This window comes from Haliaeetus leucocephalus, unplaced genomic scaffold (assembly GCF_000737465.1).
Source record: "Haliaeetus leucocephalus isolate CR32 unplaced genomic scaffold, Haliaeetus_leucocephalus-4.0 Scaffold626, whole genome shotgun sequence".
NCBI classification, from domain to species: Eukaryota; Metazoa; Chordata; class Aves; order Accipitriformes; family Accipitridae; genus Haliaeetus; species Haliaeetus leucocephalus.
Genome location: NW_010973062.1, coordinates 1,791,792 through 1,813,790, shown reverse-complemented (window position 1 = coordinate 1,813,790; position 21,999 = coordinate 1,791,792). Strand labels below are relative to the sequence as shown.

At 37.8% G+C, this 21,999-nt stretch overlaps 1 protein-coding gene across 1 annotated transcript in view; it reads left to right on the top strand.

Moving 5' to 3' along the window:
- STK24 (serine/threonine kinase 24) overlaps positions 1–21,999 on the top strand; it is a 52,599-nt gene that overhangs the window by 9,151 nt on the left and 21,449 nt on the right. The window contains exon 2 of the mRNA XM_010578336.1: positions 7,286–7,516. Coding sequence (XP_010576638.1) covers positions 7,286–7,516 — 231 coding nt within the window. The remainder of the gene's footprint in view (positions 1–7,285; positions 7,517–21,999) is intronic.

The following is a 21,999-nucleotide window of genomic DNA, read 5'->3' as shown; positions in this document are numbered from 1 at the left end:
TAAATGGAATTTCCTGTATCTCAGTTTGTGCCCATTGCATCATGTCCTTCCACTGGGCACCACTGAGAAGAGTCTGGCTCTGTCTTCTTTATTCCTTTCCATCAGGTATTCACACACGATAAGATTTCCACCCCCGCCAGCCTTCTGTTCTCCAAGCTAAACAATCCCCGCTCTTTCAGCCTCCCCTCATATGTCTGATGCTCCAGTCTTTAACTGTCTTTGTAGCCCTTCACTGGTCTCGCTTCAGTATGACCATGTCTTGTACGGGGGAGCCCAGAACTGGATGCAGCGCGGCAGATGTGGTCTCACCAGTGCTGAGTAGAGGGGTAGGATCTCCTCCCTTGACCTCCTGGCAATGCTCTTCCTAATGCTGCCCAGGATACTGTTGGTGTTCTTTGCCACAGTGGGACATTGCTGGCTTATGTTCACCTGGATGCTCATGACTTCTCTTCCAAGCCACTTGCCAGCCAGTCAGTCCACAGCCTGTACTGGTGTATGGTGCTACTCCTCTACAGGTGCAGGACTTGGCATCTGCCTTTGTTGAATTTCATGTGGTTTCTGTTGACCCATTTCTCCAGACTGCCAAGGTTACCCTGAATGGCAGCACAACTAGTGTATCAACCACTCCTGCCAGTTCTGTGTCATTGCCAAACTTGTTGAGGGTGTGTTTTGCTCCATTGTCCAGGTTATGAGTGAAAATGCTGAACAGTATTGACCCCAGTATTGACCCCTGTGTAGTGTCTGGCCTCCAGCTGGGCTTCGTGCTGCTGATTTTCTAGCCTCATCCCTGTATCCTTGGACAATGTCTCTATATTCCTCCTGGGTCACTTGACGCTGCCTCTACCTCTTGTATGCTTTCTCTTTATGTTTGTGTTTAGTCAGGAGTTTCTTTTTTCACCCATGCAAGTCTTCCTACCACCTTTTCTTCTGTTCCTGCATGTCAGATGGATCATTCTTGAACTTGGAGGTGGTAATCCTTGAAAATCAACCAGCTCCCCTTGATGACTCTTGTCTCTAGGACTGTTTCCCCTGGAATTCTTCCAGGCAGATCCATGATCTGTCCACTCTTCCTTGAGCCCTTCACCAGTAGGATTGAGGAGAAAACCACTTATGCTCCTATGGCATATGACGCTGTGTAGTCATGCTTGATATGCACCAGGTCTCCCCAGGCTATTTCAGTGGTGCCTGATGTGGAAGAGTAACATGGGGTAATAGTCCATGTGCTGAACAAGCCTCAGCGGTCTCTCCAAAATGTACTGGATTGGAGTCCCTGGCAAGCACCAAGCTGTCCTAGACAGTAGGTCAGATCAGCAGATTGGGACTTCTGTCCATCGCAGGGAGGGAGTCTGCCACTACTACCACTTGCAGCTTCCTAGTGGTGGTGTCATAAAATGAATGGTTTGGTACACTGTTTCCATATTAAAGAGATTTATTTGTGTAAGTAGTACAAAAGTTTGAGCAAAAAGTTGATCCACCTTCTTGTAGAAGATAGAAGTTGTTTTGTTCCTTTAATGTGGTAGGTTATGCACCTAACCTGAGATACTCAAACTTCATATGTATTCATCAGAAGCAATTGAGAAGTAGTTGGTGTTTCTGTTATGATCTTCTGAAACTAATTTCTGTCTGAAGTTGACATTTCTGTGTGAAAGGAACACCGGATAATCACCACATATATTAACAATGAACAAACCTGCAGGAGTGGTGTGAGAAACAATGTCATGCCTCTCTTTTCTCCCTCTATTTTTATCTTTTGTTTTTTATCAGTTGAAAGAAATCACAGCGTCTTGTTTAGAATGTGAAAATGTGGTCATGTGCAGTTATGGGGCGGAGGAAGAAATCACAAAGACAATTCCTCAAATGGCAGTGGCCTGAAAGTCTTCCTCTCTGATTTCAAGTGTTCTTAATTTTGTACTATAACATGCATTGACTGTGCTATAAAATTTGTGTTTGAAGTTCTGACTTGGATGCAAATAATTTGAGAACTTATCAGGTGCATGGGGTCAGATCATAGGGCTATCTAGTTGTGTTTTGTCTTTGACAGTGGTTATTGGAAGATGTCTAAAGTGTAAGAATACCGTAACCTGTAATACTTCTGTGGCATACTTCTGCAGCTTCTGCTAAATTTTACTACTCGAGGATTTCCAGAGCCAGAAGTTATCTTGATGGATTTTTTTTTTCCTTCCATTAGTTCTCCAGTCCTTAATGATTTTGTAGGCCTTGCTGTCTGCAACATCCTATTACAGTGTGTGTCCAGGTTTATCTGCATGCACATGAACAAGGTTCAAAATGTTCTTTTGATCTCCAAGTGTGGTAGCAGGCAGCAGTAATCACCAACAATCACAAGCTGGTTCATCATGTGGTATTTTATTTTCACCGGAAATCTCTGAACATCTTTAGATGATGGTATTTTGGGCTCAGTTTTGATAGGGAATGAGGATTGCACTGATTAATTGGAAATTGATTTGGTGAAATGAAAAGTATACAAAATGAGGTGTTGAAAGATGATTGTCTATTATAAAGAGCAGGCATAGAGAAATTAGAGATCTGCAAGTAAAATCAGTTGCCCAAATAAACTTGAGAACTTCAATATGGAGATGGCTTGTAATTCTTGTAAGTTAAAGAGAAAAATAGGGTTTTTTAAACCCTTTTCTACAATAACTGGATGAATAACCCTTCGTAAAAGGAGGTTAGAAATAAGAACTGTAATGAGATGGAGAAAAAGACTCAGTTAAAGCTGTATCTTAGGTCAGAATGGTTATGGATAAAGTTTGATCTAACTAGATTGAATTTCAGTAACATTTTCTGTTGAGCTATAGGGGTAGTTAGTGCAGATGAGAATTAGAGATTCATAAAAATAAATACATTGTAAGACATGTATAGTCCTGGCTACGAGGAGAGTACTGGAGAGGTGATGTCAGAGTGGATGATACTGCTGTTTTCTCCAGGATTGTTCTTGATAGTTGGTGACTGAAAAGTGACCTTAGCATAAAAAAAGGCAATGCATACTGATAAAATTCGCTGATGGTGCAAAATCTAAAGGCACCCGTTATACTTGAGAGGCCTTTACTGAAGAACTACGTAACCTTGAGGATTTGAATTACTGAACAAAATAGCACGAAGTGCAAGGTGTCATAAGTGTGAATTATTACAAAGAACCTTTGCAATAGGCTGATAGCTCATTAGTTGAAATGCAGAGGATTAGGAAGAGGTGAGTGGGTTTAGTTGGTTACAGCTGAGTTGGAGCCATGAGGCCAAATTGAATAAACAGGATCTGAGAATGTATTGGACTATCTTTATTCTGTAGAAGTGGGCAACAGTAATGTTAGATACTGATAAGACTTTTTAAATTTTAAGTGAAGTATGTTTTGCTGGCTGATTAAGGTCAAAAGTAATGAATCCAATGTGGAACAGGTACAGAGAAGTTGCTCAAGTTATTGGGTGAATGGTGGCTCTGCTTATCGTGAAAAGTAAAGAACTTTGTTCTGCATGGCTAAACAAGCTGGAGACTGAGACTGGATGGTTGCGATTGGTGTTCAGAAGTGTGAAAAACTATTCAAAACAAAAACCAAACTAATTCAAGTGGTTATGGAAATGGAAAATTCTGAAATCATTAGATCTAAATGTTCCAGAATTTGTTTTTGATTTGGCACAATATGCATTCCGTGACACAGTTTGAAGGAAATGTTTTAGTAGTAGAGATCTAGCTCCTTATTAAACAAAGTGATTAGCTTTATCCTTTTGCAGCAGATGCTGCTGTTCTATTCTGTGGTTTCTAGCAATATTCAGTGTGCTCAGTTACATGAAGGCTTTTTTATCGGTTCCCTTATGTTAATGTTAGTAGGAAAAAGCTATATGCTTAGTGAAAGCTTGCAAAGAGTAGATTCAGCAAAACTGTAGTGACAGAATCTGTGGAAGATATTTTCTCTATTCAGTCATACAGAGAGAATATTTATGAAGCTATTTGTTTATTTTGGCTCTGTTGGAAGTATTTACAAAAACCAACAAAACTAAATTTGGTGAGAATCCTTTCCAGGTGTGATCGTGGAAAAATGAATAGGAATTGGCCACTCATGTACTTTCAAATTCAAGCAGTTCATTATGTATCTGGAGGCCTGATATCACCATTTTGAAATAGAGCAGATCATTAAAGAGAGGCCAACTGGTAGTTTTCCAAAAACATGGGTTGCCAGTAGTTTAAGGCTCTCACGTCAAACACCTGGTCTCCTGAGAAGAAAATTCAGACCTTCTTACAGAGCAAAAGATTTTTTTTTAACAACTACTACCTCTTATTGCTCAGAGCAAAATTCAGGAATGGCAACTTTAAAATTTTAAAACTAAGAAAAGAACTTACAAAAGTTCTGATTTGGGAAGGAAGAGGCTTTTAGGTTTTTTTTTTTGTAATTAGAATTAGTAATTTGTCAAGGAACTTGGAGAAGGAACTATTATTAATTTTAATTATATTAATTCCCGCTATTATTGAACAATTAATATTTCAAAAGGGCTGCAAAATTTTAATTGTAAAAAAATCAAACGGGAACAGATCTTCCTTGCTTCTCAGAACTTCCAGGAGCAGTTATCTTCCCTGCTTTTCTGGAATTATTAACACAAAATGACTCGGAAAATGTTCTTTTGCAGTTGTTTTATAAAACTGTCAGCCTAATACCAGAATCCCAAGAGCCTGACACTGTAAAAATGAAGCTGTGAGAGTTCTGCAAGTCTCTGAAGACTGTGGTGTCGTGAAGTAATGGGCTTTAATATATGATCGTAATAGATGTTCGGGGGGTCGAGGGGAAAAGGGACAATAGGGGGTGAATACATATAGCCAGCAGATCTCAAAGAGCTGCTGGCAGGTAGGCCTTGTATTTTTCTCCATAGGAACAACTGCAGTACACTGCAACTGAGTACTGCTGGCTTTTTAGTCTGTGGAGGTGAAACACTGGAATTTCCTAGGCAGCTGTGACTGGAATTGGTTTGTGACTTACCCAAATGCCTTTGTAATGATGTAATGCTTAGACTCCTGTGGCTAGTGAATGGAACTAGAAGACTTGTGTGGATGGATTAGGCATGCACAGCTCTCTACAGCACATCATCTCGAATTCTAACACAGTATGTATGAAAGCACAGACTGATAATTGTCTTCCACAAGGGAAAATAATTGATGCAAGTGTTAAGGTTATTTTTATTCATGGAGAATTCTCAGAGAAGACTGTTTCGAATATTGACAAAAGAGCATTCTGTGGGGCATAAGGAGAACCGCTACAGCATGATTTGGTTCCTGGTTTTGTGATCTCTCATAAATGATGTCCCAGGAAGCATGTGTAAGGGCTAGTGTGTAGCTAAAGGATAACTACAGTTGCTGGAAGACATGAAGTGCCCTGTTCTGGTTTCCAAGTGGGAGATATATTAGCATATTTTGTATACAGTATTTAATAGTGTGTAATAGTATGTAATTCTCATTACATTGAAATTAAAGGAGGAACAAGCTTCTTTGAGTGGAAGGGAGTTGGATCTCTTGCTCTGTTCCTTTTAATAGCAAAAGGGTGATAAAACCCCATGTCCCTTCTGTTTATTTCCTGAAACTGACTTTGGATAGAAAGATGGATCAATAAGATGTAAATCGGGGGGAAATTCTTGGGGCTGGTGAAGTCTTGCAGTATACTTAGAATAGTGTTTTTTTCTTCGGACTGATCTCACCAGTGATCTATTCCTAGGATGATCATCCGAAAACTGTGATGTCTCGTAGATTGCTTTAAAGTATTAGAAGTAGTAGTGTACTCACAGTTTGTGCCAATTGATGACAGAATCCAGACTGCTCCACAAACACACTGCTGAAGAATTGAGTGGGACCAGGTACCTGGTCATCAAAACACCTAAGTCAGCTGTGGAATTCAGATACCTCCAGACAAACTAAAATATCTTCTAGACTGTCTTCCTCTTGGGGCTACATGGGTTAATTACATAACTTTTGAGATGTGAGAGGAGAAATAGACAGATGTATAGGTGGGAGATGCTCTATAAACTAAATCTGATTGTTAAAGAGAAAATGTTGGCTAAACGCATGTCAGTGGTAACTTAGAAATTATTCCCCTCTTTATGCTTCTACAAAGTTTGGCTGAGTATAAACTGCGTGGTTTTGTGCTTATTTAGGCATTACTGAATTTTTCTTGTATAAGCCTTTTTCTATATCAACAATGTATTTTCACTTAGAATGAACCTCATCCTTTTAAGAACAGTAACAAGTCTTTTGAAGTGTTTGTTTTATTTCTTAAGGGAGAGATTCTAAATAATCCTATCCTATTTTTCTTCATTTCATGACTATTCCCTCTACCTATGACTTTTCCAGTTTAATTATAATTTATGTATATTTTTGTTAGCTATAAAGGCTCCTTGCTGTTAGATTAAGAAGGTACACAATGGAAATTATGATCTGTGCACTGAAAGTGAGAAGTGTAGGAGCAGCAGTAGCTAGCTGAAACTTGACAGTGGAGGAAAAACAAATATGGCAAAGTGGTCCATCTAGGTCTTACATTTGCATATGTAGGTAAGCACTTGTAGTTTTCATATGACTGTTCAAATCAGGATGACTGGGAATGGGATGTATTTAGGAGTGAATGAGTTTACCCAACTGAGAGAAGGAGAAAAAGAAAAACAAATCCTGCTCCAGAAAACCGTGGTGTCGGGGATAAGGAGGAAGCATGGCAGTTCACGCAGGTGATCCATAGTAGGAGAAAATTGAAGAGGATTTCTTGTCACATCAAAAAAAAAAAAAAAGGAAATAGTAGTTTGTGCACTGCAGAGTGGGAACAAAATCCTTAAAAGGATGAGATATGTGAAAAATTCAAGAGAGTAGGACCCTGGGTTCTGGGAAGGAACCAATTTCAAGAGAAAAGGCTAGACGAAAGGTTTACTTTTATTGGTAGTGGTATGTGATCTATTTTGGTTTTAACAGAAATCAAATCTTTGTAAGGATTTTTCATTCTTGGTACCTGGCTGCAGTTTATTGACAAAGAAAAAGAAATTGAGGTAGCAGCACTTTCTGATGCCAGATAGGACAAAACCCTGTCACAGGGACGGTGTTAAATTTGTGCTTTATATACAGGGAAGCATAAACGTTGCTGTGTGTGCATGTAAGGGATGTAGGAAGAACATGTTAATTATGGAGATGGAAAAAGAATAGCTGGATAAATAGGAATGTGTAGAATTTGAAGTGTTTGTTGCCTTTAAAAATATTGCATTTCATTTTAATGTTACAAATACTGAGTAACTTTTCTCTTATTTTTAACAGACTCTGAAGGCAGATCCAGAAGAACTGTTTACAAAACTGGAGAAAATTGGTAAGGGCTCTTTTGGTGAAGTTTTTAAAGGAATTGACAATCGGACTCAGAAAGTGGTTGCTATAAAAATTATTGACCTAGAAGAAGCAGAAGATGAAATAGAAGACATCCAACAAGAAATCACAGTGCTGAGTCAGTGTGACAGTCCATATGTAACTAAATATTATGGATCCTATTTAAAGGTAAGATGCTCAGAGATGATGGTGATTTGATTTTTATAAGTAATTCTTTTCTAAGTTATCCAATCGTGCCTGTTTTTGTTGGCAAGGTTTCAATCAGACCTCAGTTGAAGAAAAATATATTTTTGTCCTTTCAATTCTGAAGAAAGAATGAGTTACTGCATTTTGTGAAGTATGCGACAGAACTTAATAGAAAAAAAAAGCACGTGTCTTGCTATTTCTGTACAAAAATAAATTAAATTAATTTAAATAACCTCAATTTGTTAAGCCCGAGTAATATGTTTAGATTCTCTTAATATTAGGAGAATGTAACTCTAACTGTTGTTTAAATTCAGTAAATATAACCTAAGTCTGCATTTGAACTGTTAAAACATTAAAAACAATGTAATATCAGCTGTTTTGTGAAGCTTGAAAGTTTTTGTCAGGGTTTGATTAGTGGCAAAGCTTAGGTAGCTTTTCAAAGGAGACTGAACCTAGCCTTGATCTGAGTGATTTAAAAATTAAAATCTAAAAGTTAATTTATTTGCACATTAGCAAACAGCAAATAGCTGTAAGTGAAGCTAATGGACGGGGTTTCCATTAACTGTCTTCTGAATCTGTTTCCCTTCACTCCCCCTGCCATATTAATTAATTTCAGGGTTCAGTTCTAAGTGTGTCAGATAGAGGTGTTTTTGTTTATATTTTTAATTGGATGGATATAGTGATCTATTACCTCTAGAAGGTAGTGAAAATATCTGGAAGCTTTTGGTACTACTTTATTTCTTTGGTCAGACTTTGTCCCCATCTGGATAGCTCTGTCTTTTATAACAGTGAGATGGCAATCTAGATAAAGAGATGGTTCTCTTGACAGGGTTTGAAGTTACAAGTAGGCAGAAAATACTTTAAAATTAATTTTCAGTCTGCTTTTGTGGAAGCATTCTATTTGTCAGCAAAGACATGAAGGTTCTGAAAGGGGGACCCCGTTTTATCTCTGGTTTTCTGAGATTGCCAGTTAGTTTCCAAAGGAAAAAAATGACTTTTTCTGAATCCAGGAGATGCATTACTGAAGGGAGAGACAGTTTTTCCTTTCTTCCTTGTGCTCTGAACTGGTTTGCTTGGACATCTTATCACTGAAGGCTTTGTGAATGGTTTCAGACCCGATAACCTGTCACCAATACTGGACTTAAATGTTATGTATAGTTTAAATCTCAGAAACATCAGAAGACACATAATTGAGCACAGTAAATTGGATAAATTTTTCATCATGGCTTTTATTACTACTTTTGAAATTTCTCGGTCTAGGTTTGGTAGTTAAGTGTAGTCTGGCAAAAAGGAAAAAGTATTTCTCTCCTGGACTGTCTTTCTGCTTCAAATCTGTTAATTTTAGGAGGAACACTAAGATCTTGTAGGATAAGTGAAATAGAATACACGAAAAATAGCTAGAAGTTTGATGGGAATGCCACTTAATAGTTTTTAAAATGTGTAATAGCACTGTGGCTGAAAAAGAGAATCCAATGCCCAAATTTGAACTGACTGAATGTCAACATTTTGTGAAGATAGTATGGCAACTGTTGCTTCTCCTGATTGAAGGAGAGAGGAGGCTGTAGTGCTCAGTAGCCTGAATGAGTTTGGCTGGATGGAAGTGTCATTAGTGAAATTTGTGCTTATTGTTGTGAGGCGGACCCTCTGAAAATACTTGTACCTTCTGCATCCCTTCTGTTCAGTAGCCTGTGAATTTTCCAACTTGTGTCAATTTTCTAAGATGCTGTACCAACAGTGGCTATGTATGACTTGGTTACTTTTGGAGGAAAGTACAGCTCTTTCTACAGCTAGAAGAATGTACAGCTAGTTATGTTTATTCATTACTTCATTATGAATGTATGTTGTTTTGCAAGACACTTGGTACTACAGAACTTTTGGTCTTTAAAACAAAACCCCTCATTTCTTTATGATGTTAAAAATTAATATGTGTTGGTTATTAGGTGATGCTGAAGTGAGAATCTTTGCAAAGGAAACATTTTGCAGATTATTAGCTTTCTAAATTGAGAGTCAGGTCGTCTTATTGGATAGTAATAATGTGTCATCAGATAGATATCTCTCTCTATATATATATTATTTGCTGCAGATCTTTGTTGTATTTGCAAGCCAGGACTGCCATATGTAGTTCTAAGGGTTTGATTGTCTTTTAACTCTATTTCTGACAGTGTGATAGTCTATCACCAAGGATGTTCAACACATTAATTTTCCACATCTTGAGTGATTAGGAGACATTATTTCTTCCATGATTGTACAGTTTAGCAGTAATTACAAGAAAGATATTAATGTTTTGTCACAGAATGCTTGCTTCAAAGAAGTTCAAGTGGGAAAATGGTAGGATCTTAGGTTTATATTGCCAGCCACTGCAGCGATTGTTATTCTCTAAAGCCTGTGCAGTGTGATGCATGCTGGCCATGTGTCTGGTGGATCTTGGCTAGAAAGAGGTACTGTTTATAGAGAACTCTTAAATTGATTTTATATAAATTATTTTGGCAGACAAACAGCCATTCGAATAACAATTTTGATCTCTCTGTCGTGGTTTAACCCCAGCCAGCAACTAAGCACCACGCAGCCGCTCACTCACTCCCCCCCCATCCAGTGGGATGGGGGAGAAAATCAGGAAAAGAAGTAAAACTCCTGGGTTGAGATAAGAACGATTTAATAGAACAGAAAAGAAGAGACTAATAATGATAATGATAACACTAATGAAATGACAACAGTAGTAATAAAAGGATTGAAATGTACAAATGATGCGCAGGGCAATTGCTCACCACCTGCTGACTGACACCCAGCCAGTCCCCGAGCGGCAAAAAAACCTGCCCCCCACTTCCCAGTTCCTAAACTAGATGGGACGTCACATGGTATGGAATACACTGTTGGCCAGTTTGGGTCAGGTGCCCTGGCTGGGCATGAGAAGCTGAAAAATCCTTGACTGTAGTCTAAACACTACTGAGCAACAACTGAAAACATCAGTGTTATCAACATTCTTCACATACTGAACTCAAAACATAGCACTGTACCAGCTACTAGGAAGACAGCTAACTACATCCCAGATGAAACCAGGACACTCTCTCATTTTTTTCCTTCTGGCTCTAGATCAGTCTTTGTTTCCCTAGGTTTCTTGCATATCCTTTGTGAGCTGAAGAGGTGTCTTCTATTATGTAATAACTTTTTTCCTAAGTACTCCCATGTCAGTTGTTAAGTAGGAATAAGTATCTTCTATGAGAACTTTTTGGTATTTATTTTGTTATAACAAGTTTCAAGGTACTGGAACAGAAAAATTTCTATCTCATTTGGGACACTGCAGGCTGGATGATTAATATTTCATGTCCCTTTCTAGAACAAGCTTATGTAATTGCAGTATACCTGCTCGGAAATCCTTTAAAATGTTTGACAGATTTTAAGACGCATTCTGTATTGTCAACAAACATGATTAATCGGCATTGCCATGAAGACTTCTGTATTTTTGAAGATTCTGTAGGTAGCCAGAATGGTTTGTGGGGTTTGTTTGTTTGTTTTTGTTTTGGTTTTTGTTTGGTTTTAAACACCTGAATAATCTGTCTCTGAGAAATCCTTGTATTGTTCTTCATTCTCTGTCATTCCACAGCTCCTTCAATTAAGCTACATGATTATACATGCTAGTGTGTTAAGGGACCTGTTGCTTGAAATCTTGGAAGGCTTATATAACACTGCTGTACTTGCCTGAGGCCTCTTACTGTCTTCAGATGATGTTTGTGAGAATAGCTTGTCAAGCTTTTGGTGTCTACTGCTTGATATACATGGAAGTACAACTTGAAATGAGTATTACCATTTAATGAGTTAATGACAGTTACTTTGTCCTAGAAATTTACATTTAAAAAAAATAATTAATTTTTAGCTGCTTTTTAGAGTAAGGTGATATAGCCAAAAGCCTTGTTAAATTTACTTAGTCTAGAATTTTTTTGTATATCCTAACTTCATCTTTTCAGAAATGTGTTTGCTTTATGGGGGGGAAAAAAAAAAAAAAGAGCTATATCCAGAGACGAAGACATATCTGTGTGTGTGAGGTATTACTGCTTTAACACAGTGAGTCTTAAATAAAAAGCAGCTTATTGATCGCATAGACCAAGTCTTCCATTCCCTCTAGACTTTGTTCTTTACGTTGTTGTTGGAGGTTTGTGTGTAATTGCTGTGGTCAGAGTTCATTCAAATAGAGCAATAAGCAGTAGTGAAGTGGGTACCAGTTTAGGTTGTCATCCTGAATATAAATTAATTTGCGGAACATCTTTTTGTCAGAAACCCTAAGATCTTTATATGAAACAGAAATGCAAATACTCCTTTCTAAAGCCACATTTTAAAATATGTCTTCATGTTCTCATTCTATTGGGACAAAGGGCTTTTGTCTACTGTAGGAGATAGTAACTAGAATGTTGCTCTTAAAGCATATCACAGCAACATGGTTTATGTGGGTGCATATATCTGGAGGGATTGCCGTTCCTTATCTGCCATGTTGTGTTTAAAAACCTGTATCAATGTTCCTTAATGAAGTAGGCTTAACAAAGTAGGTAGTGACTCCTGTTCTCTCTGCTCTGGGAACTATATCTATCCTTGCTGTCTTCCAAATGAAGGGTTCATCTGTTCAATCTATGATCTGGTTAAATGGTCCATGGATAGAAGAATTATAGTTCTTTTTAGATCCTTATAAAATTCATTGATGAAACTTCGCTGGGTCTGTTTACTTCCTTAGATTTTAGGTAATGGCATCCACTGCCTCCTTTGTAATGGAATAAGGATTCTTTGTGTTTCTTCTTAGATTTATTTTATTTTTTTATTTTTCTTATAAAATTGTCTGAAGTTATTTGCTGTCTCTTCTGAGTTTTGCCATGCTGTAACTCTGTAAAAGTATTGCAATGCTACTTATTCTAAAAGTTTTTTTCTGTCTAGGAGCCTGTTGGCTCTGCTTTTTGCATCTTATTCTGCTTTACCAATTTCTTAAGAGCTTAGTTAGATTTGGTTCTGAAGTTGCTTCTCTTGTCCATTTTAGGCCAAGTTGTTTGGAATCTCTTTAATTTCCAAGATCCAGATGCCTCTCTAATAGTGTTTCTTCTTCAGTTTTGTTAATAACTTTAATTACTGGTTTATTATAATTTCATAACATTTTCATATTTCTTTGATCTTGTATTGTTATTCAGAATTATATAAGAGGAAATTAATTTATCTTTATCTTTAAATTGGTGAAGAATAAAGTTTCTTGTCTTTTTTTTTATATATGTATGACATACATATGAAGAATAAAGAATCTTGGCTTTTTTTGTGTATGTGTACGTCACGCTCAAAGCTGAGGTTAATATGTGTATATGGGCAGAAGCTGAGATCAATGTGTTTATAGATGTATGTATACATTAAAAACTCTTTAAATTCCCTGTCAGACTTCTATACATATGAATATAATGGTAGAGCAAATGGTCACTAAGTAGTTTCAACATCCAATGTAACTAGGTACAAGTGATACTGAATTGGTATTGAGCTAGTCTTGTAGTATGTATTTTAAAAAATATTACTGTCTCTAAGCTCATGTTTCTTCATCGTTCAGATGTGTTTTTCTTGCATACTTTGTACCTTTTGAGATACCCTCTTTTGAACTGTTTAGACTTCTTGACCTAAGGAGAATCAGACTTCTTGTTCATTTCCCCCCTTTTTTTACTCGGACTACTTCCCATATGTAAAAGTATTTTAAGAATTCTTAAAAAAAAATAAAATAAGAACAACTGATGCTGGTAAGGTTCATAAAGGATAGCTGCTGATAATTTTTGTTTTAGTCTTTATACCTGTATGGGTTTTTATTTCATGTCTAGGATATAATATATCTACTGCTGAAAGTCAAGCTGGTGTTTATATAGACTGCAAGAAAACAGAAAATAGTTTCTGGTTAAATTTTATGAATGACACAATATACCCTCAAGAAAAAAAACATGCCACTTCTATGAAGTTGATTAACTGAGCTCTGTAGAACAATGAGTTCAGGCAAATGAAGTCTAGAAATAAAGATTTATTTTTGAAAAGCAGTGATTCTGAAAGTAATATATAGTTTATTTTAGGTAATCGGATGAACATGGGGTTGGTAAGTAATGTTGTGGCTGAGCCAAAACAAATCTTGTGTTGGCTAGGGCTTTGGTGTACGTGGCATCAGTGAGGCCATTCTTGGAGTAATACGGCCAGTTAACAGTGTGGCTGGAAAGCTGTAATGCATTCAGTAAAGAGCTTCAGGAACAGTTTGAGGTTTGGAAAGCCTGTATTCCAGAGAAAGGCTGAAGTTCAGGCTTGATTTTGTTTATTCAAGAGAAGGTTTGGAAGTGACTCTGTATATGAAAGCTTTTCCATGTTTAAGTGGTGATGGTTCAGTGCTTTCTAATCTGTTACACCAAAATACAACAAGTTGTAATTGCTGAGCGGTCAAGCTAAGCAAATTTCATCTGGTAATCAGACTTTTTTAAAGGGAAGATAGCTTAAAAAGTTCATATGAGGTAGATTTTATGTCACTTGCAGTTATTTTTTTAAAAATTTTTAAAAATTTGCCGAGTTTAAAGAATCTAAGCTTGCATGCTTTAGGAAACTCAAGGACATTAATGTGAATATGTTGAATATTCTTGCCACAGCAATCTAGGTAATGCAACTTTGAATGTGGGTGTTTATACATGACTTCAGTAAATTCTATGTCAATGTCCTCTTGCTTTACAGGTTTAACTGGTTTATTTTAACATTTATGAGCATCTCTGAACTGATGTGACCTTAAATGTATACTGTGGGTCAGCCAGAAGTTAATGGACTTGGTGCATTCTGTCATAGTTGATACAGCAGGCAGCCTGTGGCAGGTTACATCGTGATTGTCAGGGTGGGAGGGCAGTGCAGAGATTTCCGCTTAACATTGGGACTGTCGAATCCACTGCAACAGGGGCTGCTACTCAGCACAGGGAGAAGTGAAATGTGTCAGTAGTTTCTTGATGTTCCATCATTTGTGTTGTGTGCCAGCCCTACAGCAGCAGCTAGTGCCCTTTCAGACTTGACTTTTGCAAACCAAAGTCACTGAACTTTGGATGGGGGTTAGGCACACTTAAATGAAAAAAGCTGTAACTATCTCTCATTTTGCCTGCTACAATTGCAGCCACGTTGTCATTATTGCATTTAGTAAGGGGTTGAGGTGATGGAGTGCCTTCTCTGTTCTCTTGACCAAAGCCAGATGGAATTGTCTTATCCAGTAGGAATTACTGCAACTGAAATGAGAGGGAGGCTGGGACCACAAATTCTCTCTTACTGTGACAGTGTTAGGAACAAAATGAGGCACAGGTTCCTGTGAGGCAGTCCCTGTTCTGCTATGCTTACTTTTTTTCTGAAGCCCCTGGTAACCTGCTGTGTTCTCACCAGGCAGCACTAGCCCCCAGAGGAGCTGAATTAGGCATTGCCTTTGTTTGTCTGCAGTAATTGCGGAACTGGTATCTGGCTGGACAGCCCTGAAAGAGGTAGCGAAAGAGTTTCTGTAATGGTCCTGGTAGGCTTTCCGATCTAGTCAGCCTACTGATCTAAAGAACAAGTTGAAAGCTTCCACTGATGCAGCCCCTAACAGCAGTAAATAAGACAAAGGCAAAAGGGTGTGAAAGAACTGATGAACTCTGTCTATCTGTAGCACAAGTGGTTTTGCTGTGAGGCCCTGTTTTCATATTTAAAAAAGTTTGGTCCCTTCTTGTTTCAGAGATGGTTACCTTGCAACTCTGAACCTTTGCTGCCCATAGTCTTTACTACTTGTGTCTTTCCCTGTAGCCATTTGTTGTGCTTTTTAATGAGAAGAAGAGTCCCTTGTTTGCGTTGTCTTTATTCAAAGATATCGTTTTGAATGTGAATTTAGAAACTTTTTATTCCACTGCTTCCCTTCAGCAGTCTAAGGGATTATTGTCACTTTCTGGAATCTGCATCATATTGTCCTATTTTTCTGCATCTGTGGAAAAACCTACCTAGTAAACAATGCTTACTTCAAGAATTTTCCTGTTTATCAGTGTAATCAGTTCCACACTGTTACTCATTTGTGGCTAAGTAATTCTTACTGTACGAGTGTATCCAGATTGGGAAGCATCAATAGTATATCTCAAAAAAACCCTGAGAGTTTGTAATAACTATGTTTTGTATTACCCGACATTTAGGTACTTAACTGAGTTGATTCTGATCTTATTTTAAATAAAAGTTTAGGAAGCTCAATGCAAAATATCATTTCTTGGAAGTAGTATGTTTGTGTTGTGCTTGTTGTGATGGCCTTAAAAGCTGCCTCTGTACTGCTCTGCTGGCTTCTGTATGGTATGAAATACTCTGTTCATAATTTCATGTCTTGGTACCTGCCTTTAGGAAGATCTAACAGGTAGCTGCTGCTGAAATAGGCAGCAACAGTATCTTGTTCCCCATCCTGCTTTCATGTTCCTGTCATTTTACTTGTATTGGACCTGTTGACTGTGGAATGACTTGGTTCATCTGGGAAACAAGTTTCTCCAATGCCTTCTCCTGCCCCTTCCAAAAGTAACCTGGCTCTTGAAAAGAGCAAATCCCGAACCCTTACAGATTAGCCAGTCCAGACCTGAGGCTTAAATTGTTAGGTCTGGTGAGAGAAAAAAAAACAACCCCAAAACCACCCGTGGAGTTGGGTGGCCCTGAAGTTGGGAGGTGGGGGGAGAGAGAAGAACCATGAATTTTGGTAACAGCTTGCTTCTAGATTAGCTGTAACATGAAGCCTTGTATTTAGTTTGGCCATACAGGTCAGGATGACATAGCATTGCTTTCTAATACTATGTAATATTGTTTTCGTCAAACGCCCTCCTGTCTCTTGTGTGTTAACTGCTACAGTTGTTGCTGTGGGCCTGTGAGATATCTGAAAAGGGAGTATTAGTATGGTACCTACGTGCAAGCTTTTTTCTGCTGCTGCTGAAAGGGGAAGTCCAACTCTGCCTTGCAAATGGCCACTTCCTCACCCTAGCAGCAGGGGTTATTTCAACTTTCAGTGAAGTGGTTCAGCTCACTGAGTAGGCGGGGACTAACTGCCTGTTTTTTTCTTTTTTTTTTTTTCCCCCCTTAAGGATGGGGGAGGATTGTACACTGATGGTTCAGATTGGTCTGAAGTTTTATGGGAGCACACTGCGAAATTATTGTTTATGGAACTTCTTTGATCAGCCAACAGTAGTGCTGAAAAAAGCATGTGTGTGTGTATGTATTTGTGCCCAGGTTTAGGTGGAGTAGTTCCATGGGCTGGTTCCCCATCTTGTTGCCCAAATCGGCTTCCTGGAACAAGGGTTTTCAGCTAGAATGTGACCAATGGCACTATCAGGTGGCTGTCAGTCTATTGACCAGATGTTCTCATGAACCTCTAAAACACTTGCCATTTTGATTGAAAACTTTCTTTACATACCTCTGTCATAATCTTGTGCTCTTACATAGTTACTATGTTTGTGTCATATTTTTAATGTGAACATTAGGTAGTTTGTATTGCTCAGTTAACTTCCTTTTACATCAATATACTTCAGCATTTATACAGTTCTTTGGGTCAAATGGATTCTTCTAGGTCTTCGTATGGTCTGTATGGAGATAGTTGTATAAAAGCAGAAAAGTCACATTCTTTACACATATAAAGGAATATTATGGCATGTTACAGAGTATGTTAATAAGCATATTAAAGTGGTTGAAAGTAGAACTTTCAGAAATTGTTATTTGGAAAAAGTTGGTTAGAGTAAAAAATATTGAACTTCAAAAGGGAAGTTCCATGGTGAATAGGTTTATGGACTGTATTAGTTCAAAACTATCGCAGTTCTTGTATTTAGGAACCAGTGTTTTCAACTGAATTCTTAAGGTTCTTTCCATCTCTTTTTTTCATTATACTACTGAAGGTGTAAGCTGTTGCATAACATTTGGGATAAAAATCATCATTTGGAGTTACTGAGGCTTTCTCCCTCTCTACCTTCTTCAGCAGGTCCTTGAAACATCAATTTGTAAGAAGGGAACAAAAACGTAGGGGAGGAAGACAGTATGGAAATGATGGGTGTGAACAGAAGGTATTTTTAGCAGTAATTGGAGGTCAGGGGAAGAGTTGTAAAGAGAAAAAGTGGAAAATAATAAGGGGTTTGCAGAAAAAATTGTGTGCTTGGCAGAAGTCTGAGTTGAAGAACCTGGGCAGTTCTAGAGCTGGTACATGCAACTTCTTTAGTAGTAAGAGTTTTGAAGAAGGATTTGCCTGTGAATATTTTGTAAAGGAAGCAGTGGAATTTAATAGCAATGTGAATGCAGAAGGTGAAGGGAAAAGGGGAGGAAAGATTTACAGGCTGCAGAGCGGGGATGCGAAAGATCTTGGAAGTTGTATATACAAGTGGTGAAAAAAGGATTAAACTGATGGGTGGATTGATATTTCTGCAAAGGAGAAGTAAATTTGAGTTGTACCTTTCATTTTGAATTTAATTGTATATAATGGGTAAACAGGAAGAGATGTCAGCATTAGAGCAGTTGTTTTCTGGACAGTAGAGGTGATGGGGCTCTTGTGCTCATATTTTCGGTTGGGATTTTGTTTCTGGTCTAGAGAGGGGAGTAATTCATAAAATGCCTGAGCATTACTGGTGTGAACTACCCCAGTTAAATAGGTTTAAGATACATAAGTGCAAGTAGGGTGACATTTTCTTGGAAAAAAATTATTAATCTCAGTATTCATCAGATGCAAGGTTCATTTGTTAATTCTGCTTTTGTTCTAATGCAATTTATCTGGACAAATGAATTCTGTAAAGTAATGCTGATTTACTTTTGCTTCCAGTTTCCCATTTTGGGACTTAGTACAGTTTATTAAGAACCATTTGATGTATCTCTCAGTAATATTCAGTTCCATATGGAGCTTTGATAATGGGTTACATTGTTCTGTTTCTTGCCTTCTTTGTGACTGTCCGTAAGAGGTGAATAGATGAAATGTTGGGATTGTCATAGAATCATGTAAGTCACTTGTTAATCTTCATGTGTCTCTTTAAAAGGACTTCCTGGGAAAAGATCTGCCACAGATTTCAGTTAGGTTTTTTTTTTTCCCCCATAGGTAATGACTAGATAGGCATGGTTATGCAGTAGTTATTTGCCTGGTGGACAGGGAAGGGGGGGAAGACTATTGTCAGCCCCACTAGGTAGTAAAATAATTTAACAGTTAAAAGGATAATGGTTGTAAGGGACAAGATTTTTCAGTCTCCCAATGCTGTTTTTTGAAGCGAGAAGAGGCAAAATGGGCATAGGCAGGTGGGAAGAGAAAGAGTATGGAGTTGTGTACACTTAGTGTTCTGAAGAAGTGGTTACGCAGTCCTTTAGGAAGTGAAACGTGTACAGTTCTTCTGTTGTATAAGTTTCTTGTGTTTACTAGCTAGGAACTGGTTTTGCAGCCAATACGAGAAATATGTGTCTGCTTGCTTCTACTATAATATACTTTGGTAGAAGAATTATAAACCAAGATTGCCCATTGGTTTGGAGCTCTGGGAAATCATGTGCTTAATATGACATGTCTGGGCTTGTGACAGCTGGGCTATAAAGATCCATTTCTATGGTGGAAGGGCATGTGCCCAGGAAATGTGCCAAAGAGGCTGTGAATATGGACACTGTTAGAGATGACTCACACTAAGGAAAACATGGAGCTCGTGGCTCTAGCATGTTGGCATGCAAACACAAAAGTCTGCTAAATGTTCTGCAGAAGGAATCTTTTATCAGTACTGTGACAGAACTTTCATTGTTTTTTTTTCCTAGCAAGTGGTTCTGCAAGCTCTGTTATGACTAGCTTATGGCAAAAAGAATGCATTTAAGGATTAATTGTATACTGCTGTGGTAATTGTAAGAGGTAATTGTTGAAGAGTGACTGCTGCATTAGATTGTAGAATACATTGACTAGTATGTGTGTCTAGAAATGAAAATGTGATATTGTTTCTTAATCTGAAGAAGGCTGGAGTTTCAGAGTGTTGGAAAATGATTCCAAAGGCAAATAGCTTTTTTTTTTTTTAACATATATACATGCATAAAATACTGTATACTGAGGTGGTTCTGCTTAGTCTGAAAAATCATGTTGCCTGTGTTTTTCATGGAGTTCATCGTGTCCAAACTGGAATGAACAATTCTTCTCTTTCCTTAGTCTCTGTTCTGCATTGGCTACCCAGCATTTATTTTTTTCTTTGTGGTTGAACATGTTAGATGGCTGACAAACCTTGATTAAAGGACATAAATGCGCCACATGCAAAACCACAATGATTTCTTTGATTGCAGGGACCTTTTGGCCAGCTTGCAGTAAGGACTTGTGTTTAGAAGAGAACATTTGGGCTCATCTGTATCTCCCTCCCCTCAAAGGGATGGCAGCCCGAGGACAGCTAGCATTCATCCTGACGCCAAGAGACTTCAAAGGAGGTAAGCGCCTCAGAAATGCTCCCCAGACAAAATACTTCTCATCAGTCCTACACCTCAGCATGGTAATATTCTTTAGTACAGCATTACCATCTCCTAAAGGTTTCTGTTCATCACTCCTTCATGAAATTTTTTGAGAACTCTGTGAGGCCTCATCAGCTGGTTGCAGCCCCCTTAAGATTCATGGAGATGTCCATTGCTGTCAGTAATCCTCGTCCATTTGCTTAAGAATGTGCCACCAGTGTAAGGGAAGAAGACATTTTATACTTCCTGGGTTTGTACTCAGACTTATGCTCCCCTCCTCCCCTTATTTTGTTTTTCATATTTTGGATGAGGTTTGAAGTTGAGCTTTTCTCAATTCATGGCCCTTAAGGTTAAAGTCAGGGGAAGAAGATCCCAAACAAACCCTGCTCGCTCCACACAGTTTTAAAAGCCTTTTTTAAAAATGGATCTCTGAATGATTCCTTAATATCCAGATGATTTCCACCTAATTCTTTGTGTGTTTAAATTTCTAGCGAGCATTATCCCAGAAAAGTTCTGTAGAAACAAATTACTGTATTTCATTCTGGAGGGAAATATGTCCTTAGGATTTTTTTTTTTCCTGTTAGAGATGCCACCTAGATGCAGCACAGCTGTTTGTCTTCCAAATGTCTGTGGAGTAATTATTTAGTAGAAAGAGCAAGTTAAAATAAACAGAAGTTTACCTTGACATCAGAAGTTTAAACACAAAAATCCCATGTTAGCTTTTTTACTTATTTTTATTTTTTTAATAAAAGCAGACTTTTCAGGGGTGATTTCCACCCCTTCCCCACCTACCTTCAGGTCACTTGTATGAATACTCAGCTATAGATCTTGCTTTTCTTGTTCTTATTCCAGTAAATGTTATATGAAACGCACTAAGAATATGACTGGTATCATAAGGAAGAACTTTCTTGGGTTTTGTTGGTATTTTTTTTTAATGGGAATATTTGGGCGTGTAGTAGACCAGTAGTAGATATGGATTATATGTTTGCTGGACAGCTTTTTTTTTCTTCCCCCAAGGGTGCAGATTTGGAGAGCATAGTTAGCACTCAGACCATTTAAGCTGTATCTGTTACTAAGTCCTGTAAAGTTTTGCCTTGTTTTTTCCATTTATGATGAGAGTATATTATTTAGCTATTAGTTTGACTTCTTTAAACCTAAGTAAGAGCTTTCTGACTGTGTAGAGTACTATTAATAACTGCCATCTAGCCGCCTTATTGGGCTCTACCATATAAATACAAAGGTTCTGTAGATTGTAACTTAAATATGTTGAGGCAGTAAAGAAGCAGATCGTCCTATGAAATACTATCCCACCTAATTCTACACTTATGTAGCTTTGGAAGAGATTTACCTATGGATATTATGAACAACTTGCAGATCCTTCAGACTTAAAATGTTTACAGGTCCTGGCTATGTTGATAGATTTAAATTAGCTTGGGTTTTGCTTGACTGTGTTCAAATATTTGGTGGTTGTTGTTGGTTTTTATGGGTTTGGATTTTTTTTTTTGGTTTTTGTGTTTGGGTTGGTGTTTTTTTTTTTCCCAAATGCTGAGATTTATTTTACAGTAGTCAGCTTCCTTAGTTTCATTAGAAAATTTTCTTTTGTAATCTTCTACACGTTTTATGTTGTTCACCTGTAGGAATTTGGATTTTTTTCTTAGTATATAGTCTTTACATGATGTGTTATTTCTATACCCCTTCTACTGTGTTCAAAGAGGCAAAACCAATATTCAAATTAAAGGAAGGAAACTTTCAGAAAACTGCAAATCTTTTTCTGGGAATTCTAACACTTCTTTTTTATCTCTACAAGGTATTACAGAATGCACCAAAATGAGCAGTAGCACACTACAGCTTCTGTAAATCTTACCAGGTTCATTCTGTTCCTGTAAGACAAGCTAAATCACAAATATAGATTATTTTTATTAACGGGTTGCCCCCCCTCCCCGTGAGCAGATGAGAAGGAAACAAAGGCACCTTTTATTTCCTTCACTTGAGTGGCCTTATAAGTGTCAGTGACAGTGGAGGTGTTTTTGTTT